The 24067-nt window shown below is 39.2% G+C and overlaps 1 protein-coding gene across 1 annotated transcript in view; it reads right to left on the minus strand.

Moving 5' to 3' along the window:
- The window catches only part of Kat2b (lysine acetyltransferase 2B), a 101377-nt gene that overhangs the window by 37816 nt on the left and 39494 nt on the right, over positions 1-24067 (minus strand). The window contains 3 exon segments of the mRNA XM_047531218.1: positions 6550-6731; positions 8549-8641; positions 12640-12785. Coding sequence (XP_047387174.1) covers positions 6550-6731; positions 8549-8641; positions 12640-12785 — 421 coding nt within the window.

Here is a 24067-nt window from a genome sequence, read left to right on the forward strand (position 1 = left end):
AGTCTCTGGTACATAATAGTAGTTTAAATAAAAGAAAATAGTAAAAGAGGAGCCAAGGAAGTCCTGTTGATGAAAGAATCAGAATTCTATAGCCTAGTCCCAAGTGATGTTTAAGGTTTCTTTAAAATGCCCGAGCCAAACTCAGATGTTACTACGGTGGGAAGATAGGATCTTCAAAACTGTTTAAAACTCCCTCAGAATACAGGAAGTAATAAGCTTCCACCATCTGTCACCTAGGTACACTTTGCAATGACTCAAAGTTGAAAATGCACTTCAGCATTGCAAGAGGCTGCAGGAGAGCTCAGACCAAAGGGGATATCTGGGGTTTTCTTGAGGTCTGACTGGAGTTCTGGGTATGCTGGCAATTTATGGTGTCTAATTTAGAAAGTCAGGCAATGAAAGACCTTCCAAAACTTTTTTTTTTTTTTTTTCCTTTTTGGTCTCCTAGAGATGCAAGGTTTGAAAATCCCAGGACCCAACAAAAGGCACAGAACAGTGGGAGTCATAGAGGATGGCACTAAACCAGGGAAATCTGGTCAAAAACTGTCATTTCATGGATCCTCACTTCTGGGTACCAGATCTTAATCATCTTCTTCTAGGACAGGGCTGCTTTCCAAAAATTAAAAGCTCTCCTCCCAGCGTGCTTTTCCTGTTCCCGTTTAAATTGGGAGAAGCTTTCTAATGTGCCCAAACTGCCACAGGAAGTGCTCCATCAACCCCAAGCCCCTTAGAATGGAATAATATTGATTCACTCATGCCTATGACCTTATTTTATCTTTTTCTGCATATGATATATTTACCACATAAGTTGGTGATGGAGGTGGTGGTGTTGCAACTTTAGAGATGAAAACTTTCATCAGTGTGTTAGTTCATCTGCCTAGATTCACTTTAATCTTAAAGTGCTACTATTTCTATTTTCTCAACTTTCCTCTTTATAATTTATACCCAAATGTCGTTTTACAATACTGAAATGGGCTCCTGTGTGTTATGTGGTGTCATGTCAAATCTGTAACAGTGACTGTACGAGCAGAAAAAACTATAAACATTTTGTAATTCATAAGATACTCCACAGAGAAATTCATCACCCTCAAAGCCAACCCTTACTGAATGTTAGTCTGTGCACACTTGACGAAGTTAACAAAATATTTAGGGCACAGGGGAGACCAGATCCCAAATAACCAATTATGAAACTACAAAAGTAAGAGGTAAATAGTGACAAACTTAATAACCAGAAGTTCAACTTCATGAGACTTTTGTTAGTTACTCCAAGACTATTTAAGACATACCAATATAACAAAATGTGTACCATCCTCTTCAATTTAGACTAGTGCTATTCAATAAAGCTTTCAACATGATGAAAATATTCTATATCTGTGCTAATACAGTAGTTACCCACAACTGGAACTATCAAGCATTTGAAATGCAGCCAGTGCAACCAAGGGGGTTAAATATTAATTTTATTTAATTGACTTCAATTTTATTTTTAAATAGAAACTGCAAAATATTTTTCACTAAACACAACTTTATTGTTTCAGTAGGACTCCGTTTTGCTTGAATTTTTTTTTAATTTAGTGACTGAATTTATATTGTTAAGGACAAAATATACGGCAGATTTATAAACCTTCGTACAAAGAAAGTAATGCATTCTTGATATTTTTTCACACAATTACATGGATAGATGATAATATTTTTGATATATTGGGCAAAACGAAACATTAAAATTAATTTCCTGTATATTAATTATTTTTTAATATACAGGGAAATGTAAAAATCACAGTGTGGCTTGCATTATCTATCTATTGGGCAAAGCTGAGTTAGAGACTCGCGTGCCCTGAGGGCTGTGGCTCAGTGGGAGGCTTGCCTGCCAATTACAAGGCTCTGGGTTCGATCCCAAGCACTGCCAAAAAAGAAAAAAAGAAAAAAACATCTAAGAGCTTTTCCATCTGTGGAGGAAACCTTGTGGCAGAAAGATTTGTCCTGACTCTAAAATTGATAGTATTTCTGCTACAGAGATGACAGGTCATAAATATTATCATAAAATTTTATCCCAAAGTGCTTAACAGGTCATTCAATCTTCCCAGGATAAAAGAAGACTGTAGAGATTATTATTATCTGGTAAAATTTTTCAAATAATAGATGCCCATTCATTTCCTCTGAGAGTCATTTTGCAGACCTTGATTTATGCTTTCCAGTTTTGTTTTTTAATTCCAAAATTAATATTATTTTATAATCTGTAAAGTGCACAGTAGCCAGGACAAGGATGCTAGGTCAAAGCGTGTGGTGGTAGTGGTGGCGGTGGGAGGATCGATGGTGTTTTAATTAACTGACATGGTCACTGCATGCAGTGAGAAAGGAGGAAAGGGGTTTGCCTGGCCACAGGTCCTCCTTCAAAGACTCAACAGCAGGAAAAGATTTTACCTAAATGGCTGAAATCAACTCTCCTAAGAAGAAGTAACATATTTCCTTCATTTTCTACACCCAACAGAGGGCATCTAAATACTATTTACTCATTTTTCAAATAACTGTCAGACTTTTTACATCCTATTGATGTTTTACAACACTATTTTCTTTAAAATGCAAATGGTGGACTGGGGAGATAGCTCAGTTGGCAGAGTGCTTGCAAGCAATCCCCAGCACCACAAAAAAAAAAAAAAAAAAAAAAAAGTAATGCAAATGGAATTGAAAATTTGAACAGGGTGACCATTTTGTTCCAATGGTTGTTGTACTAAAAAAAACAGTTTTCAGGGATTAACTGAACTCGCCTCCTTCACTGGAAATAAAGACTAGTTACTACAGAGTAAGCATCCCAAATCCAAAATGCTTTGAAATCTGAAACTTATTACAAGTTTTCAGATTAAGGATGTTCAATCAGAAAAGTCTATGCAAATATTTCAAAATTTTTAAAATTCCAAAATCTGAAATACTTCTGGTTCCAAGAATTTTGGATAAGGGATACTGAATGTGAATTGCAGTCCAGACTAGGAGCTTAGATCTCCTGCCTCCTGAGTTACTGCTCTTCTTACTAATAGTTCCTGTTCTAGATGTACAAGTCCAATCAAGAATAGTCAGTATGCATGGTGCTGAGCTCTACTTCACAGAATAATGACGACATAAAACTATTTCCCAAAATCAAGTTAACTGTATCTAACCTGCTCTGTGGTTGACTGGTTTGTTTGCAGTGCTAGGGATGGAACTCCAGGCCTCATGTATGCTCAGCAAGTGCTCTACCACTGAGCTACATTCTAGCCCTAACTTGCTCTGTTTTCTCATGAAACTTCTCCCCAATGTCTAACTTCTAGAATTTCTGTACAAATCAAAGTCTAACACCAATTATTTGCCACTTTCCTGCAGCAGATTCTGTTGGTCAAATGTATTTTAAGAAAACACATTCCGCTTACAGTTTCTATTCATGTTATTTCTTCATAGTGGAATTATAAGATTGTACCATCTTGAAATTCAGGCAACTTCAAAACAGTTGCTCAGAATTTTTTCTCTAAAACCACAGTGATTTCTGGGAGTGTATACACAATATATAGTTGATTTACACTTAAAAGGTAAGATTTATTTTTTGCTTCATTTGTAACAGACAGCAAATGATTTAAGCAGCTCTACTTTTCAACCTGCTTTTGATTTTTTATTGGATAAAGCTTGGCAGGTTAGTTCTGTAATGAAAGCAATCGTTTTCCAAGTCTAGTCTTTTCCACAGAGAATCCAATTTCACCCTATTTTCATGCTAATGTTGAGCTCCAGAAGTCTTCAGCCTCTTTGTTCTAATTGCTGTAAATTATAAGCCCCACCAGCATTGAGGTAGAGAGGTTCTCTCACACACAGAGATGAAACCCGCTGGTGCCTGCAACCTATGATATTACCCATTTCTGTGACGATTAGCATCAGTGAGACACCGTGCTGTGGTCTTGTGTGGGTCTTTAAATCCCCCAAACGTGGTCACAGCACTGAGGTTTTTTTCTGAACCGCTGACTGATTCCCTTCATTTTCACAAATTGTTCCTCTCAGTTTCCCTTTCTTCATCAATACCAAGCAACAGCGGGGAAGCTGGGGGAGGTGGGTACTGTCCACCTTCATTTCCTTGTTTATTGTGGGCATGGGCTTCTGGTCTACAATCCACCTACAAATCAGCAGGTTTCACAACTCATGAGGGCATATTCATTTCAGCTTCTCCCAGCAGGTTTCTCTTCACCATTGTCTGACTCCACTCTTCCACCTTCAGCTGCTGGCTTAGGAGGCTGCTATAAAGGGCTCTTCTCTGTTTTTCTATTCCCTATTATCTTAGTTTATAAAGCAATATTCAAACAATTATACTCTCATTCAACTGTCCATTTCAGGCTCTAGCTTCACGGCCACATGTTGGCAGAGACTGAGTTTTAAAGAACAAGGTGTGTGGGAGCAAAATGATGACAAGCATCTTCACAGCACCTGTTCTATGCCAGACACAATATACAAACCTCCCATAGATGACTCACAACACTCGGGAGACTTGACAGAGGAAGAAACCGAAGGTCAGGGAGGTGAAGAGACTGATCTAAAGCTCACAGAGCGGAGACAGGTGGAAGCACAAATGAAACACAGTGCTCCTTCAAACTCCAATTTCTAGTATTTATCAGTGCCACCAGTTTCTTGGTGATTCCCAAACACAGTCTCGAGTTTTTATTGTTTTCTAAAATATAGTTATGTCTCCAGTGCTACTTCACATTTAATTCTGCTTTTTCTTGATGTACTAATTATTTTCCATTAAGAGCTACAAACACATGTCCAGCATGATGGGGCACACCTGTAATCCCAGCAGCTCGGGAGGCTGAGGCAGGAGGTACACAAGTTCAAAGCCAGCCTCAGCAACTCAGTGAGGCCCTAAGCAACCTAATGAGACCCTGTCTCTAAATAAAAAATAAAAAGGGCTGGAGACATGGCTCAGAGTCCTGGATTCAATCTCTGTTACCAACAATAACAAAACGAAACAAAAAAAAAACAAACAAAAACATAATTCGGCTTTGTCAATTGTTCACAGATGAGGTTGAAAGACATATTTTTGAGAGATTTACTATCTCAACTCTTATTATAAACAATACTTACAAAAGTAAAGAACTACCGTTAATGTAAAATTCTGAAATAGATGGTGCAGAAATGAAGATCTAGTAAAAACTGATTTTGAAGAAATCTATAATTCCTATAAATATTATTACTAAGGGGAAAATATTTAGAGTTCGAATTGTATATATGGTAAAAGGAGGAAGAAGGTAAAATAAAATGAGTACTGCTAATTTTAAAAAAACAGGTCAGTGACGAACAGCAATACTTATTTTAAATCACATCCACTCCTCCAAGCTAGCTGCTATTACAGAAAATAACCAGGGCACAGGCAGTCTTGAAAAGCCTATCAGAAGACAGTGCCTACTTTAAATGAGGAAGAAAAAGATACACTGAAGCTCCACAATGGTCCCTGAAACATGCTTAATGTGCCTCTGAAATATAAATGTGGAAAAGTTGTAAAAAAGGCGAACAGACTGGATAATCAAGGTTACTTTTACTTAAATGAAAATAAATGTAAGTTATTATATTTTGAATCGTCCAAGTTTTAGACTGGTAAAGCCAATTCCGTCATCCTGCAGTTCATAAGCAGTAAAAATAAATTACCACTTCAGAAAAAATATGTTTAATCCAAGAATATTTGCAAAATTGGAATGCTCACCATAGAGAAACAGGTAAATTACGGTACATCAACTCAATAGGCTATAATGTTATTCATTAAAAGCTTGATATGATGCTAAGCAGGAGAGAAAAAAGGACATAAAATTCTGTATTTTCTTTCATTATAACTATCACATAATGTTTAAAGGAGTAAGTACTGGAGAATAATACCTATAATAATATTAGTTCCATTGTGGTGCTAGGATAAGAGTAATCTTTCCTCCTTTAAAAAACTCCTTTAACTTCATTATATTTGGGCTTTGAGTGAGGGTTCTATATAATTGCAGAGTTACAGTGCAGTTGTCTAATCAATGATGTTCAACAGAATTCAAACACAAGCCATACATGTATTTTAAATTTGCTAACAGTCATTTTGAAAAAGTCAAAAGAAACAGATGAAATTCTCTTTATTACTTTTATTTAATCCAATACATTCAAAATACTATCATTTCTGCATATTATCAATATTAAAAAAAAAAAGACAACTATTAGGACGGGGGGTGTAGCTCAGTGGTACAGTGCTTGCCTAGCATGTGTGAGGCCCTGGTTCAATCCCCAGGACTACCAAATAAACAAACCAAAGAAGGCCACATGAAGGGCTCAAAGGCTGCATGAGCTGGGGACTATCATATCATCACGGGTCTAGATTATCTGAATCCCTCAACTCCTAAAGCACTGTGATGTTAATGAAAAGTAGAAGCTTGCACAGGAAATTACAGTCGTTCTCTCGGAATTGATGGAGTCACCATAATAACTGGGCAACTGTATGCCTACAGAAACCAGCAGCAATTTTGTGTCTCTAACCAGCTCAGTGGGGCCCAAAGAGAGGAACTCTCATCTGATTACCTTGTGTAGTTCTCTTTGTAGCCAGAAATATCATCGTTGGGAGATCGCAGTCTTCGCTGAGATGGAGCCTCCAGATGCCAATAGTTGATGCGGTTTAGGAACATTTTGGCCAACTCAACAATTGTTTGCCTTTCTTTTGACGGTAGGTGACTAAATTTGTACTGTACAAAGTTATTCACACCCTTAAAAGGAGAGAAGAAGATTTATTCATGCGACTATGCGATCATACTAATTCTTCACACCCACACAACCAGCACTGTTGGTGATGAGCAAAGGTACAGACACATCTCAAGTCTCAAAGATCTCTTCCCTTTCTTTAAAAGAGCGGTGCCCACAGAGAACCCTGCGACAGGTCACAGTGGATCAAAAGTGACAAGACAGGAGGGCTGAGAGCTGTTGCTCTATGCCTGTTTCAATCCTGAAGCTTTAGAGAGAAAATCAAAAACATGGACCAAAAAGAACAAAACCCCTTGAACAGTAAAATATGACTGTCTTGCCAAATAATTCCGGCTTCACTATACCAAACAAGCTCACATAAAATGTGGTTCTTGGATAAACATTGTTTTTCTCTGAAAAAACAATTTGGGCGGGGGGGGGGGGGGGGGGGGGGGGGGGGGCTGCGTGCAGGGAGGTACTAGGGATTGAACCCAGAGGCACTTAACCACTGAGCCACATCCCCAGCCCTTTGTTGTATTTTATTTAGAAATAGGGCCTTGCTGGGTTGCCTAGGGCCTCACTAAATTGCTGAGGCTGGGATTACAGGTGTTCACCACCACACCCAGTTCTGCAAAGTTTTTAATTAAAGCACCTGCTAAAACTGAAATAAAATTCACAATTCAGTAGCAAAACAAAAACAAAAAAACTATTACTAGCATATCTTCCATATTACTAAACATTACAGAATTTAAGTCTTCTTCCACCGAACTAAATTACCAATTTTTTAAAATCGTTACTATCATTTTTTTGGTTTTAGCAAACTTATCAGGAAAAAAAAAGTCAAAATTATGTGCTTTTTCAAAAAGCTCTGCATTTAACCTTCCTGCATAACATTCCCATCTCATCTAATTTCAATAAAAGAACAATAGATTCTTATTTAATGGTTTGGAATCAAAATATAACTTGTTCTCCTGAAAAAAGAACATTTGTAAGGTCTCTGGAATTCCATCTTCTGTAGCCAGATTCTCATCAAGAAATTCAGTCCAGAGAGTTTGAATTTGATATAGCTAAATGAAGAAGGGCTAAAAGGTGATGTCCATGAGAGACAATCTTGCAGAAAAAAAATCTATACATTTTAACTGTGTCTCTGAGTAAAACAGCTTCTTCCCAGAAATCATACTGTAGCCAGAAGTCAATTTCTGAGTCTCAAATTCTCATTGCTGTTCTTCCCTTGACTTAACAATGTTTTTCACATTACAAGTGAATTCCCTTGCCTCAATAAGTAGGCTTTTCCAGACAGTGCCAATCAAAAGGACAAAGACTTAAGTTTAAAACATCAACAACAGGAAAAAGTACATTCATGTGTCGGTAGTCCACGCCCGACCCCCCGCACCTCCAGGGCACTGGGGGTTGGGTCAGTGAGGGGGCTTGGGATTTAACCCAGGGTGCTTTACCACCGAGCCACATCTCCTGTCTGTCTGTCTGTCTGTCTGTCTATCTATCTATCTATCTATCTATCTATTTATGTATTTATTTATTTATTGAGACAGGGTCTCACTAAGTTGCTGGGGCTGGCTCGAACTTAAGATCCAGATAGTTTTTACAGACTTGATGAACATGTCTGAGTCAGCGATGGAAGATGGAAGGAAGATGTGAATAGAGATGTGGAAGGGAGATTGAAAAGTGTCATCGGGCTGAGGATGAAGTTCAGTGGTTTGTGCCAAGCATATATGTTCAAGGTCCTGGGTTCTATTCCCAGAACACCAAAGGAGTGGGGGGAAAATTTTTTTTTCAACCTTAAGCTACTGAAGAAAGAGCTTGTTTTTATTTTTTTTTTTTTTACCTGCTCAATACTAGGTTTTTCAAATGGAGGCTTCTTTTCCAAAGAGCCTTCAACCACAGGTTTTCCTCTTTGTAAAATAGATTTTCTCAAGAGCTGTAAAGAAATCATTTAAAAAATTTTTTAATTTGTCTCTCTTACACACAGCCTTTAAGGGAAGTTACCATATTCTATTTATTTTAACAACATGTAAACAAATTCTTAAATCAAATAGGTAAACTATCAGGTAACAAAAATTTGCCTTCATCTCCATAACCAGGGCTATGAGAAACTACACACCTTTCATGTCTGAGCAGCCTAGACCACCCAGGAGTGACTACCAGACACCACTATCCCTCCCACCTTCTCCTCCTCTCCAGTTCTGGCTTCCTACACACCAAGATGATGAACACTTTGCACATTCCAATTCAGGCCACTGGAGGTGTCCTGAAGCTCTGGAGCATCTTACTTAAATGCATGAAAGGCCAAGACCCATTCTGCACAAATGAGGTCAGGAAGCGGAGCTGTCTAAGAGGAGCCAGCTGGAGGTCCTATACACAGTCTAGGGCAAGTTCTTCAGGAAAGAATTCTGCAAGGCTCTCAACTGGCAACTTTCACTGTTGCGGTCTTCTTTCACTTCCCTTCCATCTGTAGAATGCAGGCCAAGGGTTCTGGCATCTCAATGCCCACAAAACAAAAATACTGCCCGTAATTCCTGCCTCTGGAATTGAAAACCCTCAAAGAGCAAACCGAGAGAAAAAAACAAGGGCACTTACCAAAAACAAAGTTGAAAATAAATTGAAATTTAAATTCTTTTTTTTTTTTTTTTTTTTTTGGTGCTGGGGATCGAACCCAGGGCCTTGTGCATGCAAGGCAAGCACTCTACCAACTGAGCTATCTCCCCAGCCCCTGAAATTTAAATTCTTTACCCTCAACCTTTGCTTTAATTTTCTGTAAACTTTACATGTGAGCTGAGTATGATATGGCCTGCATTTATTTAAGTTGCATCTTTCTCTCTTTTCTCCACTTACTGCCTTTTCAATAGAAATAAAACCAGGCAACCATTCTCCCAGGAGTTACTGGAAATTCACAAACTTCTAAAGTTGAAGATGGCCATGTGTCACCAAGGAGCTATATCTTACAAAGACCTCACCTCCTTTTAGGGGTGCCGTATGTGTTGAGTATGGAGCATGTGTTGATCTATTCAATGCATTATGCCCATCTTTACAAAACTAAATTTCCAATACAGGTAAGCATTGTATGTGCTTCTAAGAATACATCAAGACTAATCATAAAATTTAAATACAAATAATTCTAGTTTCCTACTTTTTTTCTCCTTAGACAAAAAAAAAGACCATTTCAGATCTTGGTCCACTGGGGGTTTCCTTTTAGATGTAAACGAGTATTGAGCCTCAGTTTTGTCATTTACAAAGTGATGGGGTAAGCATATAAAAAATTTTATTGGTGCCAGGGGATGCAGTTGATGGCAGAGTGTTTCTCTAGCTAATCCAAGTTCCTGGGTTTGATCCTCAGCACCCCAAAAAAAAAAAAAAAAAAAAAAGTTATTAATACAGTAAGCATTTGCATTCTTCTTTTGCCAGAAACCCTATAGGTCGTTTGGTGTGTGGTTTTTGAGACAGGTTTTTCCTTATCACCCAGCTTGGCTGGCCTTAAACTCCTGGAATAAAGCAATCCTCCTGCCTCAGCCTCCAGGGTAGCTGAAATTACAGGCACATGCTACTACACTTGATTTCATACCTTTTAAGACAGGTGCTACTATTATCTGTATTTGTAGATGAGATAACCAAAGCAAAATAACCCCAAGGTTATTCTGTTATTACACTGATAGAGGCAGGTTTTATACCTGGTCCCCAGAACAACGTCTATGGGCATTAAGACATACTTCAGTTGTAGGAAGCAGCTTTTCATTGAGCTTATTTTCAGCATTACGACTGAAGTTTTTAAATGCTACAAGAATATGCAATATATTTTAATTGAATTATTGACACATGAGACACAGGAACTGTCTTTCAAAAGTTAAGGGATAGATCATTTCTCACTCCTCTGCCCAAAGGATGACTGGGTGGGGGTGAGGTGCTGATTATTTTGGATTAGATTTCTACAGGCAATTATATGTGCACTGTTATTTAAAGATGAAGAAGGAAAGAAATGGGGAAAAAACATACTTCAAAGCAGAGCAATGCTTGCTGGCCCGTTCTGTTGGTTATAAACCAAGGAGGCTGACAGAATGGAACCCTGACACCACCTTCTCTTCCAGCAGGGCAGTAGGGAGCTGCCAGGGAGCTCCGTTCCAAGACAAATCATAAGTGCAGTCATGCAGACCTTGCTTTCCTTCAGCTAAGATCTTTTTCCAAAGAAGCTGTAAATACTAAGAACCTGCCAGGGTTCAATCTAGATGACTCAGGCCTCATGACCATGTCAACAAACTGTCACCTGGAATGGCCTAGTGCCTGCTAAAGCTGTGGGAATTCAGTTCATTCTCTCTCTCACCTTTTTACAGTTAAATCCCAATAATACTCCAAAACCTTAAAATATATTTCTCCTGTCTCCTATCTAACCCCACCCAAAAAAAATCCATTAGTACAATAAACAATTAAAAGTTAACATGAGACAGGAAATTATGGATCAAACAAATTCAAAGAAAAAAGCTGTAAGAATTAGGTACAGAATTTGTACTGAGATTCCCAGCAGCTAAGGCAAAAGAAGAAAATCATTAGAAAATTTAGTTATCCTTGTCATATAAAAATAGAGGGCTGGGGGCTGAGGATATAGCTCAGTTGGTAGAGTGTTTGCCTTGCAAGCAGAAGGCCCTGAGTTCAATTCCCAGCACCGGGGGAAAAAAAAAAAAAAAAAGAGGGCTGGAGATGATGCTTACAGAGCTTGCCTGATAAATGGGAGGCTCTGGGTTTGAGTCTCAGCACCACAAAAATGAATAAACAAATAAATAAAGCACAAAGGCTTTTATTAAAGAGGCAAACTTTTCCTGGCTGTAAATTCTGGATGCTGTTTTGTAAAAACATTCTTCTAAGGGTGACACAATACCATCTAGTCTATAATGCCCTCAAGAGCAAGTGTATTATTTTAATCATCCTTCTGACAACCTCTTTTATAAATCTATTTTTAGCACCCCGACCATTTTTTCTACCCATCTCAGCCACCAGTTTACCTCCCACACCTGTAAGTCCTGACTGTGAGAAGCAGCCTGAGGAGACCTACATCTGTGGGACGGGAATGGATGTAACCCAGGTGGAGCTGAGGCAGGACCATGAAGAGGCAACTACGGGGAGTGGCAGCTGTGACGGGTGACTAGCATCAGCAAGACACAGGTAATGGTGGGCAAGGTGCCAAGACAAATTTGTAACGTCTTGATTCCTTCCGCTGAAACACAAGAAACAGGACTTGGAGCGGCCCCTCCCATCTCTCTCTGTTCCTCCCGCTGGCCCCCCTGCTGATCCCACATCACAACAAGCTCACCCAGGGCACAGACCAGATGTCTATTCTCCTTTCTGCCTGAGGGCTCTCCCTGCAGCCCTGGCATGGGTGGCTCTTCACTTCTCCATTTCGACTCAGATGTTGTCTCCTGAGAGAGGCTTTCCTAACTGCCTTCCTCACTGGCGTGGCCCCTGCCCACCACATTCTTGCCATTCTGATTTCACTTACCCTATACTCTGTTACTCTTCACAGCACCTAGCACCACCTGCAAATATATTGTTTACTTATTGACAGTCTGCCTCATCTGCTGAATAACCTCCATAAGGGGAAGGACCTGTCTCATCCACGGATCTATCCCTCATGCTACACTGGCGCCATGCACAGGGCAGGTGTGCGATCAGTGTTTGTTGGGTGGATAGAAAGAAATCTATAAACATAATTTTGCATATAAGCGTGAGAAAGCTCAAGGAGAGTGATGCGTCCAAGGTATGGTCGGTCATTTGAGAGGATCAGTCATGAAGAAAGGCATGCCTCGCAAGACCTGAGGGAAAAATGTACCATAAGCTGAGAGTCTTCACACCCACCACCCTGCACGTGGAGACTGAGCATGATGGGAAAGGAGAGAGAGAGAAGAAAAGCCTTTTAAAATGTTGAAATCTCACCTTGAAGAGATAGAAATAAACTTGTTTGGTATCTGCATCTTCTTCCTTGTGGACGCAGGTAAAGAGATATTCCACATCCAACACTATTCCCAGGAGTCTGTTCATTTCTTCCTCTGACACATTCTCCAGGTGGGAAACATGAGCAGCTTAAGATGAGATCAAAGGAACGCATATGTGTAAGAAGTCGGTTGGAAACCACAAGCACTCCCCACTATAAAATAGAAGGTTCTTTCTCACAAACCTTCCCTAAGATCCATTAGGCTGCATAATGAATCCACAAAAGGAAATTTCTAAACCCCTGTTAGGACTGATGTCTTCTCACAAAATCTTCTAGTAAGTAGCCTTCCTATCCAACACTAAAAGTGGGCCAGGAGCTAATGTGTTCAAATAATGTATATTTCAAGAACTGAAACTTTAAAAAAAAAAAAAAAAAAAAAGTTTGTAGCAACAAGTCTGGTCATGATAGGATCAAGTTCTTAGGTTTCCATAAAAACAAATTTGGTTCAGAGGTACAGAAAACCAAGTTCCCTCAAGATTTAGTTCTGAGTCCTAAGTCCTATGAATGTTCAGTTGGCAAAGAATATCATTAACAGTTAAAGACTGAAGGCCCTTTCCCTCAGCCTTTCTGACTGAGACACACTAAAATCTCATTTCTGCAGCAGTCCCAAGGCTGCCTTTAACTCAAGATTCAATGTCCTCCATGATTTAGGCCCCAAACATACTTTTTAACCTTTGTTCTATTGTCTTACAACAATTTTAAGGAATTACATTGACCTCACCCTCTCCCACCATCTTGTGATCTTCTCTACCCAAATTTGGTCCATCTTTCAAAATTATCACATTTAATCCTTGAAGAGTCCCATAAAAGTATTAATTAGTAATCCCATTTTACAGTTAAGGAAACCAAGGCTTGGAGAGATTGAATACTGTTTCATCCAACTTCCCTCATTCACTAAGGCAGAGTCAAGGTCTGAAAATCAAGAATGATTGACTCAAGTTTTAAAGCATCTACAAATATATTTTTTTCTTTTTTGATACTGGGGATTGAACCTGGGGCACTTAACCACTGAGTCACATCCCCAGCCCTTTTTATTTTGAGACAAAGTCTCGCTAATTTGCTTAGGGCCTCTCTAAGTTACTGATAGGTTAGGCTGGAATTTGTGATCCTCCTGTCTCAGCCTCCCAAGTTGCTGGAATTACAGGTGTGCACCACCATGCCTGCTCCTCACCTTTTTAGAGGGAGATGGAACTAAAGATTATTTGCTTTGTTGTTTGATTTTTGTTGTTGTTGTTTTGTTTTGTTTTTGGTACCAGGGATTAAACCCAGGAGGTTGGGGGCCTTAACCACTGAGCCACATCCCCAGCCCATTTTATTTTGAGACAGGGGCTCACTAATTTGCTTAGGGATTCACCAAGTTGCTGAGGCTGGCTCAACTTGAAATCCTCCTGCCTCAGCCTCCTGAGTCACGTGATTACAGGAATGCACCACCATGCCCCACTGGAACTTAAGATTATTAAGGAATCTCTTCTAGTTGGTAGGCCTGGGTCAATCTATCCTGGAGAACACAGTGCTCTTGTCATCAAACCATGCTCAATAGGAATCCTGGAGTTCAGGGTGCTAATAGTAGTACCTGCATCCTCTATTTACCACAGCTCCTGGCTTTCAACTACCAGTGGCTCCATTTCTCTTCCTAAGGGCTTTTCCTGTCACTTAACCTACTCTGCCATGTATGTACCCCTCACAAGGAGTCCTCAATTAAAGTCTGAGAAAGTTTAAGTATCTCCACCCCACCCCCCATATAATTAAGTGCCATTGCCCACTGTGAAATCTGGCTTAGTAATTAACCTTTACTGTACATCTTTTCCTCTGTCTTACTTTCCAACTCCTCTGCTTTCAGCTCAAATAAAACTATCTGCACTCAAATCCTGTTTCAGAGTTGGCTTTTAAGGAACTCAACCTAAGATACCCAAACAAAATCATTTTCAGAGTGGGGTTCAGCTACTGGGGCTGCTGAGGCAGGAGGATCACAAGTCTGAATCCAGCGTGGTCACCTTAATGAGAAACTCAGTCTCAAAACTTTTTGAACAGGGGGAACAGGGACCTCAGCTGTAGCTCAGTGATGGAGTGTTTGGCTGGCATGCCCAAGGCTCTGGGTTCAATCCCCAGCACAACATAAAAAGAAAAAAAAAAAAAAAGAATTCTCAGGGAAGTAAAAAGATTAAATGCCAAAGGATGGGGAGCTTCCAAATGTGCTTGAAGAGCAGTGGTAGTTATACCCATATCAAAGTAGATTTTATAACAAAAACTACAAAAAAGAATCAAAAAGGCATTACATAATGATAAGGGTCAATTCATCAGGATATAATAAGTATAAATATATGTGCACTCAACACTGGAGCATCTAAATATATAAAGCAAACAACAGATCTGAAGGGGCAGAGAGATTGCAGATCACAGCACAATAATAGGGGGTTTCAATACCACAATTTCAGTGATGAATAGATCATCTAGACAGAAAATCAATGAGGAAACACTGGACTTGAACTACATTTTAGACCAAATGGAATGAACAGACACAGCACTGTATCCAACAGCAGCAGCAGGGCACGTAGAATTTTCTCCAGGAGAGAGTACATGTTAGGACACAAAACAAACCTTAACAAATTCAGAAAAGCTGAAATCATTCCAAGGGTCTTTTCCTGCCACAATGATATGAAACTAGAAATCAATAACTGGAGGAATTTTGGATAATTCACAAGTATGTAAAAATTAAACAACATGTCCTTCAATAACCAATGGATAAAAAGAAATAAGAAGGGAAAACCTAACTGAGGAGGTGAAAGATATGTTCATGGAAAAATATAAAACATTTATAGAAAATGAAGAAGACATCAACAAATAAAAAGATATCTTGAGTTCAAATATTGGGGAAAAAAATCATTAAAATGTCCAAATTACTCTTAAGAGAATTATAGATTCAATGTCATAACTATCAAAATTTCAAAGACATTTTTCACACAAATAGAAAAAAAAACTCTAAAATTGATACAGAATAAGAGACCCTAAATAACTTGAGAGAAAAAAAAAAATTGGAGGCATCACCCACTGTCTGATTTAAAAATCTACTTTAACTCAAGGGCAGAGCTTGTCCCTGAGGTTTCATCTCCAGCACCCTAAAAAAGGAAACAACCACAAAGAAATCTACTTCCAAGTTATAGTAATGAAAATACCATGATATTGACATAAAAACAAAGACGTGGACAAATAGAGTGTAATAGAGAACCTGGAAACGGGGGCTGGGACGGCAGTTCAGTGGTAAGAGCATTAGCCTAGCGTGTGTAAGGCCCCGAGTTAGATCCCTAGCACCACAAAAAAAAAGGAAAAGAAGAAGAGGAGGAGGAAGAGGAGAAGGGGGAGGAGGAAGAGGAAGAGGGGGGAGGAGGAGGAAGATGAGGAGGAGGAGGGAGAGGAGGAGGAAGAGAAAGAAAGAAAAAGAGAAAGAAGGAAGGAAGGAAGGAAGGAAGGAAGGAAGGAAGGAAGGAAGGAAGGAAGGAGAAAGAAAGAAAGAAGAAAGAAAGAAAGAAAGAAAGAAAGAAAGAAAGAAAGAAAGAAAGAAAGAAAGAGAAAGAAAGAGAAAGAGAGAGAGAATCTGGAAATAAATCCACACATTTACACTTCATTGATTTTCAACAAAGATGCCAAGAACACACAATAGGGAAAAGACAGTCTCTTCAATAAATGGTGTTGGAACAAATGAATTTCCACATGCAGAAGAATGAAATTAGACATTTATTTCACAGAATGTACAAAAAAATCAGCTCAAATGGATTAAAACAAATGAACTGAAATTGTAAAACTTACTAGAAAAAACATAGGGGAAATCTTTATTTTGTGGGGGGCAGGTACTGGGGATTAAACTCAGAAGTGCTTTACCACTGAACCAAATCTTCAGTTCCTTTTATTTTTTATTTCGAAACAGGGTCTCACTTAGTTGCTGAAGCTGGCCTTGAACTTGCAATCTTCCCACCTCAACCTCCCCAGTCACTGTGGCATATGCCACCGTACGTACCCAGAGAAGAGAAAAGTTTCTTAACATTGGTCTTGGCAAAGATATTTTTGGATTAAAGCCAAAAGCACAAGCAACAAAACAGAGACAAACGGGATTGCGTGAATCTGAGAAGCTCTGGGCACAGCAAAGGAAAAAATCAACACAGTGAAGAAACAATGGACAGAATGGGAGAAAACATTTGCAAACTATACATGTGACAAAGAGTTTAAGAAATATAGAAGGAAACCAATAATGACAATAACAAAAAAATTCTATTTGAAAAAAATAGGTAATCAACCTGAATGAACATTTCTCAAAAGGCCAACAGATATATGAAAAAAAATATATGTTCAACATTACTAATCATCAAAATCATCACTAAAATTAGATGTCACCTCACACCTGTTTGGATGGCTATTATAAGTGAAAGAAAAGATTAAGTGTTGTCCAGGACTTGGAGAAAAGGGAAACCTCATCCACTGTTGGTGGAAATATAAATTAGCACAACCATTATGGTAACAAACATGAAGATTTCTCAAAACATGAGAAATGGAATGAACAAAACTTGCACCAACGTGGAATTCTAGCCACTCATTAGGCTTACGTAGGAGAATGGCTAATTCAGGCCAGCCTGAGCATTTTAGAGAGACCCTACCTCAAATTAAACTGTAAACAGGCTGGGGATGCAGCTCAATGACAGAAGTGAAGCCCTGGGTTCAATCCTCAACACACACACACACACACACATACACAAAAAACCACCACAGCTGAGTGCTGTGGTGCACACCTGTAATCCCAGCAACTCAGGAGGCTGAAGCAAAAGGATCTCAAGTTAAAGGCCAGCCTCAGCTATTTAGATGATTGGGGATGTAGCGGTAAAGCACCCCTGGGTTTAGTCTCCAGGACCAAAAAATAAAACAAAATAGCATCAAAGTGTCAAACTCTCCAAAACAGCAGAGAACAGAATGATGATAATTACAAAGGACTTGGGATGGGGGTTGGAAGAATGGATGGTGACGTTGGTTGAAGGGTACAAAGTTACACAAGAAAAATGTGTTCTGAAGATCTATCATACAGCATGGAGAGTAACATTTAATAATAATGTATTATATACTTAGAAACTACCAAGAACTATTTGAAATATTCTCAAAACAATAAATGATAAGCCTGTGAGGTGTTGGATGTGTTAACTAGCTTGATTTGATCTATTTACAATAGGCTTGGTAAGTGTCCCCCAAAGTCTCCTGTGTTAAAGGCTTGGTCAACCAGCCTGTGTTAGTATTGGGAGGTGAGAGAACCTTTAGGAGGTGGGGCTTAGTGGAAGAAAGTTAGGTCACTGGGGGCATGCCCTTGAAGGGTACATTGGGACCCTGGTCTCTTCCTATCTCTTTCTCTGACTCCCAGCTGCTATGAAGTGAACAGGCCTATTCCATCATGTGCGACCACCATGATGTACTATGCTGCCAACCAAGGCAACAGGACCAAGAGATCATGGGTATAAACCTCTGAAATCAGGAGCCAAAATATACTTTTCCCTTATTAACTTAACCCAGTCACAGTAATAAGCTGACTCACACATACATATGTCAAAACATCATATTGTACAGCATAAACATATACAATTTAAAATAAAATTTAAAAAAAGAAATAAGTGGTAAAAAGAAAAAAAAATGAAGATTCTTCTTCTAAAAAAAAAAAAATATATATATATATATACACACACACATACAATTTGTGTGTCTGTGTACTGGTGACTGAACCCGGTGCCTCTCTCACACTAGGCAGGTACTCTACCACTGAGCCACTCTCTCACCCCTCACAATTTTTTTTTTATAATCCTTCCATTTTACAACAATTTTTTATTGAATAAATAATGGAATTCATAAAAGTATGTACTCCCATCCAGGTAACTTTACCCTAATTGTGTGGGTAACAACTGGGCTGGATGAATATACCCAATCTTCATTTGTCAATCAAGCCCTAATAAAGCTGGAAAAAAAACTAAAGGGTTGAAAATTAGAAGGACAGGGGGCACCAACCTTTTATTCCTTTCTAATGCAAAAAAGTAAAGGAAAAGCAGAGTGACGGGTCAAGGCAATGGGACCCAAAAGGGAGCAGCTTCAAAAGGCAAGGGGAGGACTCTTTTTAAGTTGCTCCCTGAATAATCTAATGGATCCATCTAAACTGAAAAACTGACAACACTGTATCATTACATTGTCAATCAGAAAGGGAACTGACTAAATTGTTTCTAAGAACATAAAAAATTTACTCCAAAAAAATTTATAAGGAGGTCAAAACAAAAATTAATGTTCAAAAACCCAAAAACAAAACAGAACAAAATAAAACTGAATAAAATTAAATTATAAAAAAATTAATTCTCAAGTCTATGACTTTACTTTTGACTACACAACACTTAGCTTCATCCGTTTCTAAAAAAAAAAAAAAAAAAAAATACCCAGAATTATCTCACTTTGCCAGGTCATTTTTTTCTGGAGACTATGCAAAATTTTCCTGGAGGTCAGGCTGAACCCTTTGGGGGACAGGTCTCATTCTGAAACAACTAGGTCAAAGATTCTGTGTCAGTTATTTGCAGAAATAATTTTATTTAAGATTATTTTTGCCTTGTAAAGTTGTGATCTCTTTTCCGTGGTAAACTATTAAAGTAATCAGTATACACTATACATCCCTTCAGAGTCTTCACAATATGAAACACTCTAAATGAGGTGCTAACAGACAAGGGAAACTCATGGAAGTTCATGCCACCATTGATTTTAAAGCCAATGACTCAGGGGCCCGGGTTGGGGCTCAGTGGTAGAGTTCTTACCTAGCATGTGTGAGTCACTGGGTTCGATTCTCAACACTGCATATAAATATCTATCCATGGACAACTAAAATATATTTTTAGAAAATAAATAAATAAAGCCAATGACGTGCTTTTATTAGACTACAAAACATTTTACCCAAATGAATTCTTACTGTGAATTAGAAAGAGCTGCTTTGGTTCAAATGGAGGGGTTGTTCCCTTCCCTTGGGATTCCACAGTTTGAAAACTATTGCTTATAACCATCTTCTCACTTATTGTGAAAAGTGGCCTAGGTAAAAATCAAAACGCTTAATGTTAGTTTGGATCTGGAATGTCCCCTAACGGCTCATGTATTAAAAGCTTGGTCTCCAGCTCCCAGCTATTGGGAGGTAGGGTCTCATCGGAGGAAGTAGGTCACTGGTGGCATGCCCTTGAAGGGTATATAGTCACCTCCTTTCTCTCTCTGCTTCCCAGCTGCCATGGGGTAAGCAGCTCCGCTCCACCACACGCTCCCTGCTATGATGTTCTGCCTCCCACAGGCCCAGAAACAAGAGCGCCAAGTGATCATGGACTGAAACCATAAACCAAAATAAACCTCTCCTCATTCAAGTTGATTTCGTTCAGGTATTTTGTCAAAGCAATAGAAAGCTCACTAAAACTTCAGAAAATGAGTACTAATTTCCCTCTGACTCTGCCCATGATGAAATCTGTGATATCTCCTCAAAGCTCAGTTTGCAGCCCAAAGTTGAAAGGAACGGGAAGGTAGAGATAGGAGCAGATATACATGAACCAGCGGGAGTTTTCCAGAAGGAAGGAAGGGAAAAGTTTTACTGGACAAATGAATAACTTTTACAACAGAAGAGTGTATTTCTTCCTGTGAAAAAGAAGGAAAGGTAGATATGGGGTGGAAAGAGGCATGCTGAGGCAGGAGAAGGATAATGAGTGAGAGCGGTTAAGTGTCCTACAATAATATGGTAGGGGACTAGCCAATGAAGATAGCAGCTGTGGACAAATGACTTGAAAAGGGAAAAAAGAAAGCCTGGACAGGTTACAATGAAAGGGTAGCTTCTCTTAAAAAGAAGGTCACACAAATAAGGCAGGCACAGTGGTGCACACCTGCAATCCCAGCAACTTGGGAGGCTGGAGGGAGGATTGCAAATTCAAGGACAGCCTCAGTAATTTAGTGAGATGCCGCCTCAAAATAAAAAATAAAAAGGGCTTGAGTATAGCTAAAATCCACACAAGAACAATTATAACTATGCCCCATAATACTTAGTTGTCCAGTGGCATAGAGTTCTCAGACTTTCTAATGCACCCCTCACCGAGGCGGCCACTGATGAACCCCTTTTGACCAACGCTGCTTTTCAGGCCTCACCCAACCGAGTCTCTAAGCATCTAATTCTCAGCTTTTGGCTCTCACCAAAACCACATTACCAGCAAACCACTTCTTAAACACCAATCTTCCCAGAAAGTCACCGTGCAGCCTCGTCATTGCAACAACACACACACACACATACACTCACACACCATTACCAGAGCACACCAGACTCTGAGACCCATCTCCTCAAAGCACTCTGAAAATGACAGCTCCCTCCAGCCCTACTTCTGCTACGGAGCCCATCATTTACTCCTCCAGTGTCCTTTACCCTCCACACACAGTCAGTCACCAGATGCAGCTGAGCTTCCTCATCTTCTCTCAAAGTCATACAGCATTTCTCCTTACTGCCTCTGCAGCCATTGGGATCTCAAGTCTACACTGAGAAAACAGCCTCCACCCTGTTCCTCCTGGTGCCAGGGTAGTCTCTAAATAGCACTTTCCCCAAACAATCCCATCTCTACCAAATTCAAAGACTGCTCCAACATTAGACTTGTTAAACTTATTTCTGTACTCAACCCCATGCTGGGTCAAAACTTAGGTGTACCTCTTTCTAACTGCAAAACTAAACAATTATCTGTACTGATAATCAATTCACATTAAACCAAAAAAGGGTCACTCTTTATTAAAACACTCCTTTTAATCTTTTCTAAAGATTTTTTAATGTAAGTAAGTACTCTTCCACTATCTAAAAAGCATGTTTTGTTGGTGTTCTGTTTTGTGGTGCTGGGAATCAAATATAGGACTTCATGTATGCTAGGCAAGTGCTCTACCACTAAGCTATACCCTAGCACTAAAATGCATGCTTTCTTAAAAGGACGTGCCCTCCTGTGCATGATGGTGCAGTATCTTGGGAGGCTAAGGCAGGAGGATCACAAGTTCGGGGTCACCCTGAGCAATTTAGCAAGACCCAGTCCCAAAGTAAAATAAACAGGACTCTCTTTGCTTCCTGGTTTCCATGAGGTGAGCACCATGATGTCCTGCCTCGCCACTGGACCTAAAAACAATGAAGCCAAGTGACCATTCTCTGAAACCAGGAGCCCAAACAAGTCTTTCCTCCTTTTAAAAATAAATGAGTAAAATAAAATAAAAAGAGTTGGGGATATAGCTCAATGGTAGAGCTTGCCTAGCACACACAAGGTCCTGAGTTGGATCCCTAGTACTGGGGAGAGGGGGAAAAAAAAAAAAAAACTAAAATAAAAATCTCTAAACTATAATGCACAATTCCATAACAACTAACCCGAAACAGAAGTCATGACTTGGAGGTCACTGCTATTTTAAGATTTGACGTATGCTTCCTAATATAACACTCCCTCATGTACACTGTCTCAGCAAGATGAGAGAATAACCCTTCACCTACACTCTTGCCTACAGTGGAGACTCACTACCAATAATTTAATCAATCTTTTGAAAATTAATGAAGGTCCCCAATGCTTTGATCTGCATTCACCAGAATGGCCTGGGAGTTGTTTTTCATATTAGAGGCCATTATCATTTGTTCCCTTGAGCACTGTCCAGTTCCTGAATTTGGTCTTTTAGTATGTTGCTCTTTTCATTATTGCCTTAAAAGAATTTTAGATACTAACCTTTGGTCTGTTCTATTCATTGCAAATGCTTATAGATTTCTGTTGAGGTTTGTGTTTCATTGATTTAGTTTGGCTGTATACAAATTTTTAATTTTGTAGAAAGTCAAATCTGTTTGGCATTTAAGGCACTGCAAAGGTTTTTCCTACATAACCAAAAGATAACAAAAATGAATATCACCTAGCATTTTAATGAGTTTTTTTATTTAAATGTTTCTCCATGAAAATGTCAACATCACAAATTTTTTTTTTTAATTTGAAAGCTGAGAAAGGATTCCAGATTAAAGAAGAATATAGAGACATGACAATGAAATACCTATGTAATTCTAGACTTGATGTTTAATACAGAAAGGAAAATATGCTGTGAAGGACATTTTTGGGTCAACTGATAAAATTAGAATACAAACCATAATTAGACACAAGCATTACATTATTGTTAAATTACTGCAATTGGTAACTGAACTAACATCATATAAAAGAATATCTTTACTTCTAGGAAATGCAGATTAAAATATTGAGAGGAAAAGGACTATGATATATATGCAATGTATTCTCGTGTGGTACAGGAAAAGCAATGGTATTGTGTTTATATCTGCTTATAAATGAGAACAAATGGCAGAGAAAACAAGATAAAATGCCACCAATAGCTAAATCTAAGGAAAGGATATATGGAATATTCTTCATTACTATCCTTGTGATTATTATGTAAGTTTCAAATTATTTCCAAATAAAAATGTTTTTAATAATCTATCTTCCACCCAATTTGATAGTCCAGCTTTTATTTCAAATGGTCTTCCAAAAACCTGTTACAATCCATCAATATAATTACCCAAGACAGGTCAATCCTCGACGTGGAGATAGGCTCATTCCTCCTGGCAGGACTCAGTTCTCCCGGGGTATATGTGGAAGGTCAGAAGAAGTGAAGGTGTAAATTACAGGAATGGAGGAGGTTTTGCTTAGTTTACAACTCTCCAGGAGGGTGTACGCTGGCCCATCTTTGTGCTATGTCAGGCTTGCAAGCACCCAGGGTGCCACAGGGTGACCCACCACACATATGCTGCCAAGAATCACAGTGCAGCTGTTGCCTTGCTGAGAACAAGAAGTGCATTGTCACTGTGTGCTATGACCCTTACTAAGCTCTGGCTCCAAGTATCACTGGCCTGCACTTCTCATGAGGACAGCCTGCCAGTCCTCACATGCCCCTGCATTGTGCATGGGCAGCAGTTGAGCAGGAATTGAACATGTCCCTGCTTCTTTGGACCAGAAGCAAATGGCACAGTGTCTACAGGATTTGAAAGCTGCTCAAATACATGTTTTGTTCATGGGAACTTGGGGTCAAGACTAGAAGAGCTAAAATTAATGACTACAATAAAACCTACTGAATGAACTACAAAAGGGTAATCAATTAAAAGTGGTTTCCTTTCTGGGCACAGTGGTGCACGCCTGTAATCCCAACAGCTAGGGAGGCTGAAGCAGAAGGATCCCAAGTTCGAAGTCAGCCTCAGCAACTTGGCAAGGCCCTAAGCAATTTAGTGAGACTCTGCTTCAAAATAAAAAAATTAAAAAAGGGGTAGGGATTTGGCTCAGCAGTTAAGCACCCCCTAGATTCATGCCTGGT

The sequence above is a fragment of the Sciurus carolinensis genome, chromosome 17 (assembly GCF_902686445.1).
Source record: "Sciurus carolinensis chromosome 17, mSciCar1.2, whole genome shotgun sequence".
NCBI lineage: Eukaryota > Metazoa > Chordata > Mammalia > Rodentia > Sciuridae > Sciurus > Sciurus carolinensis.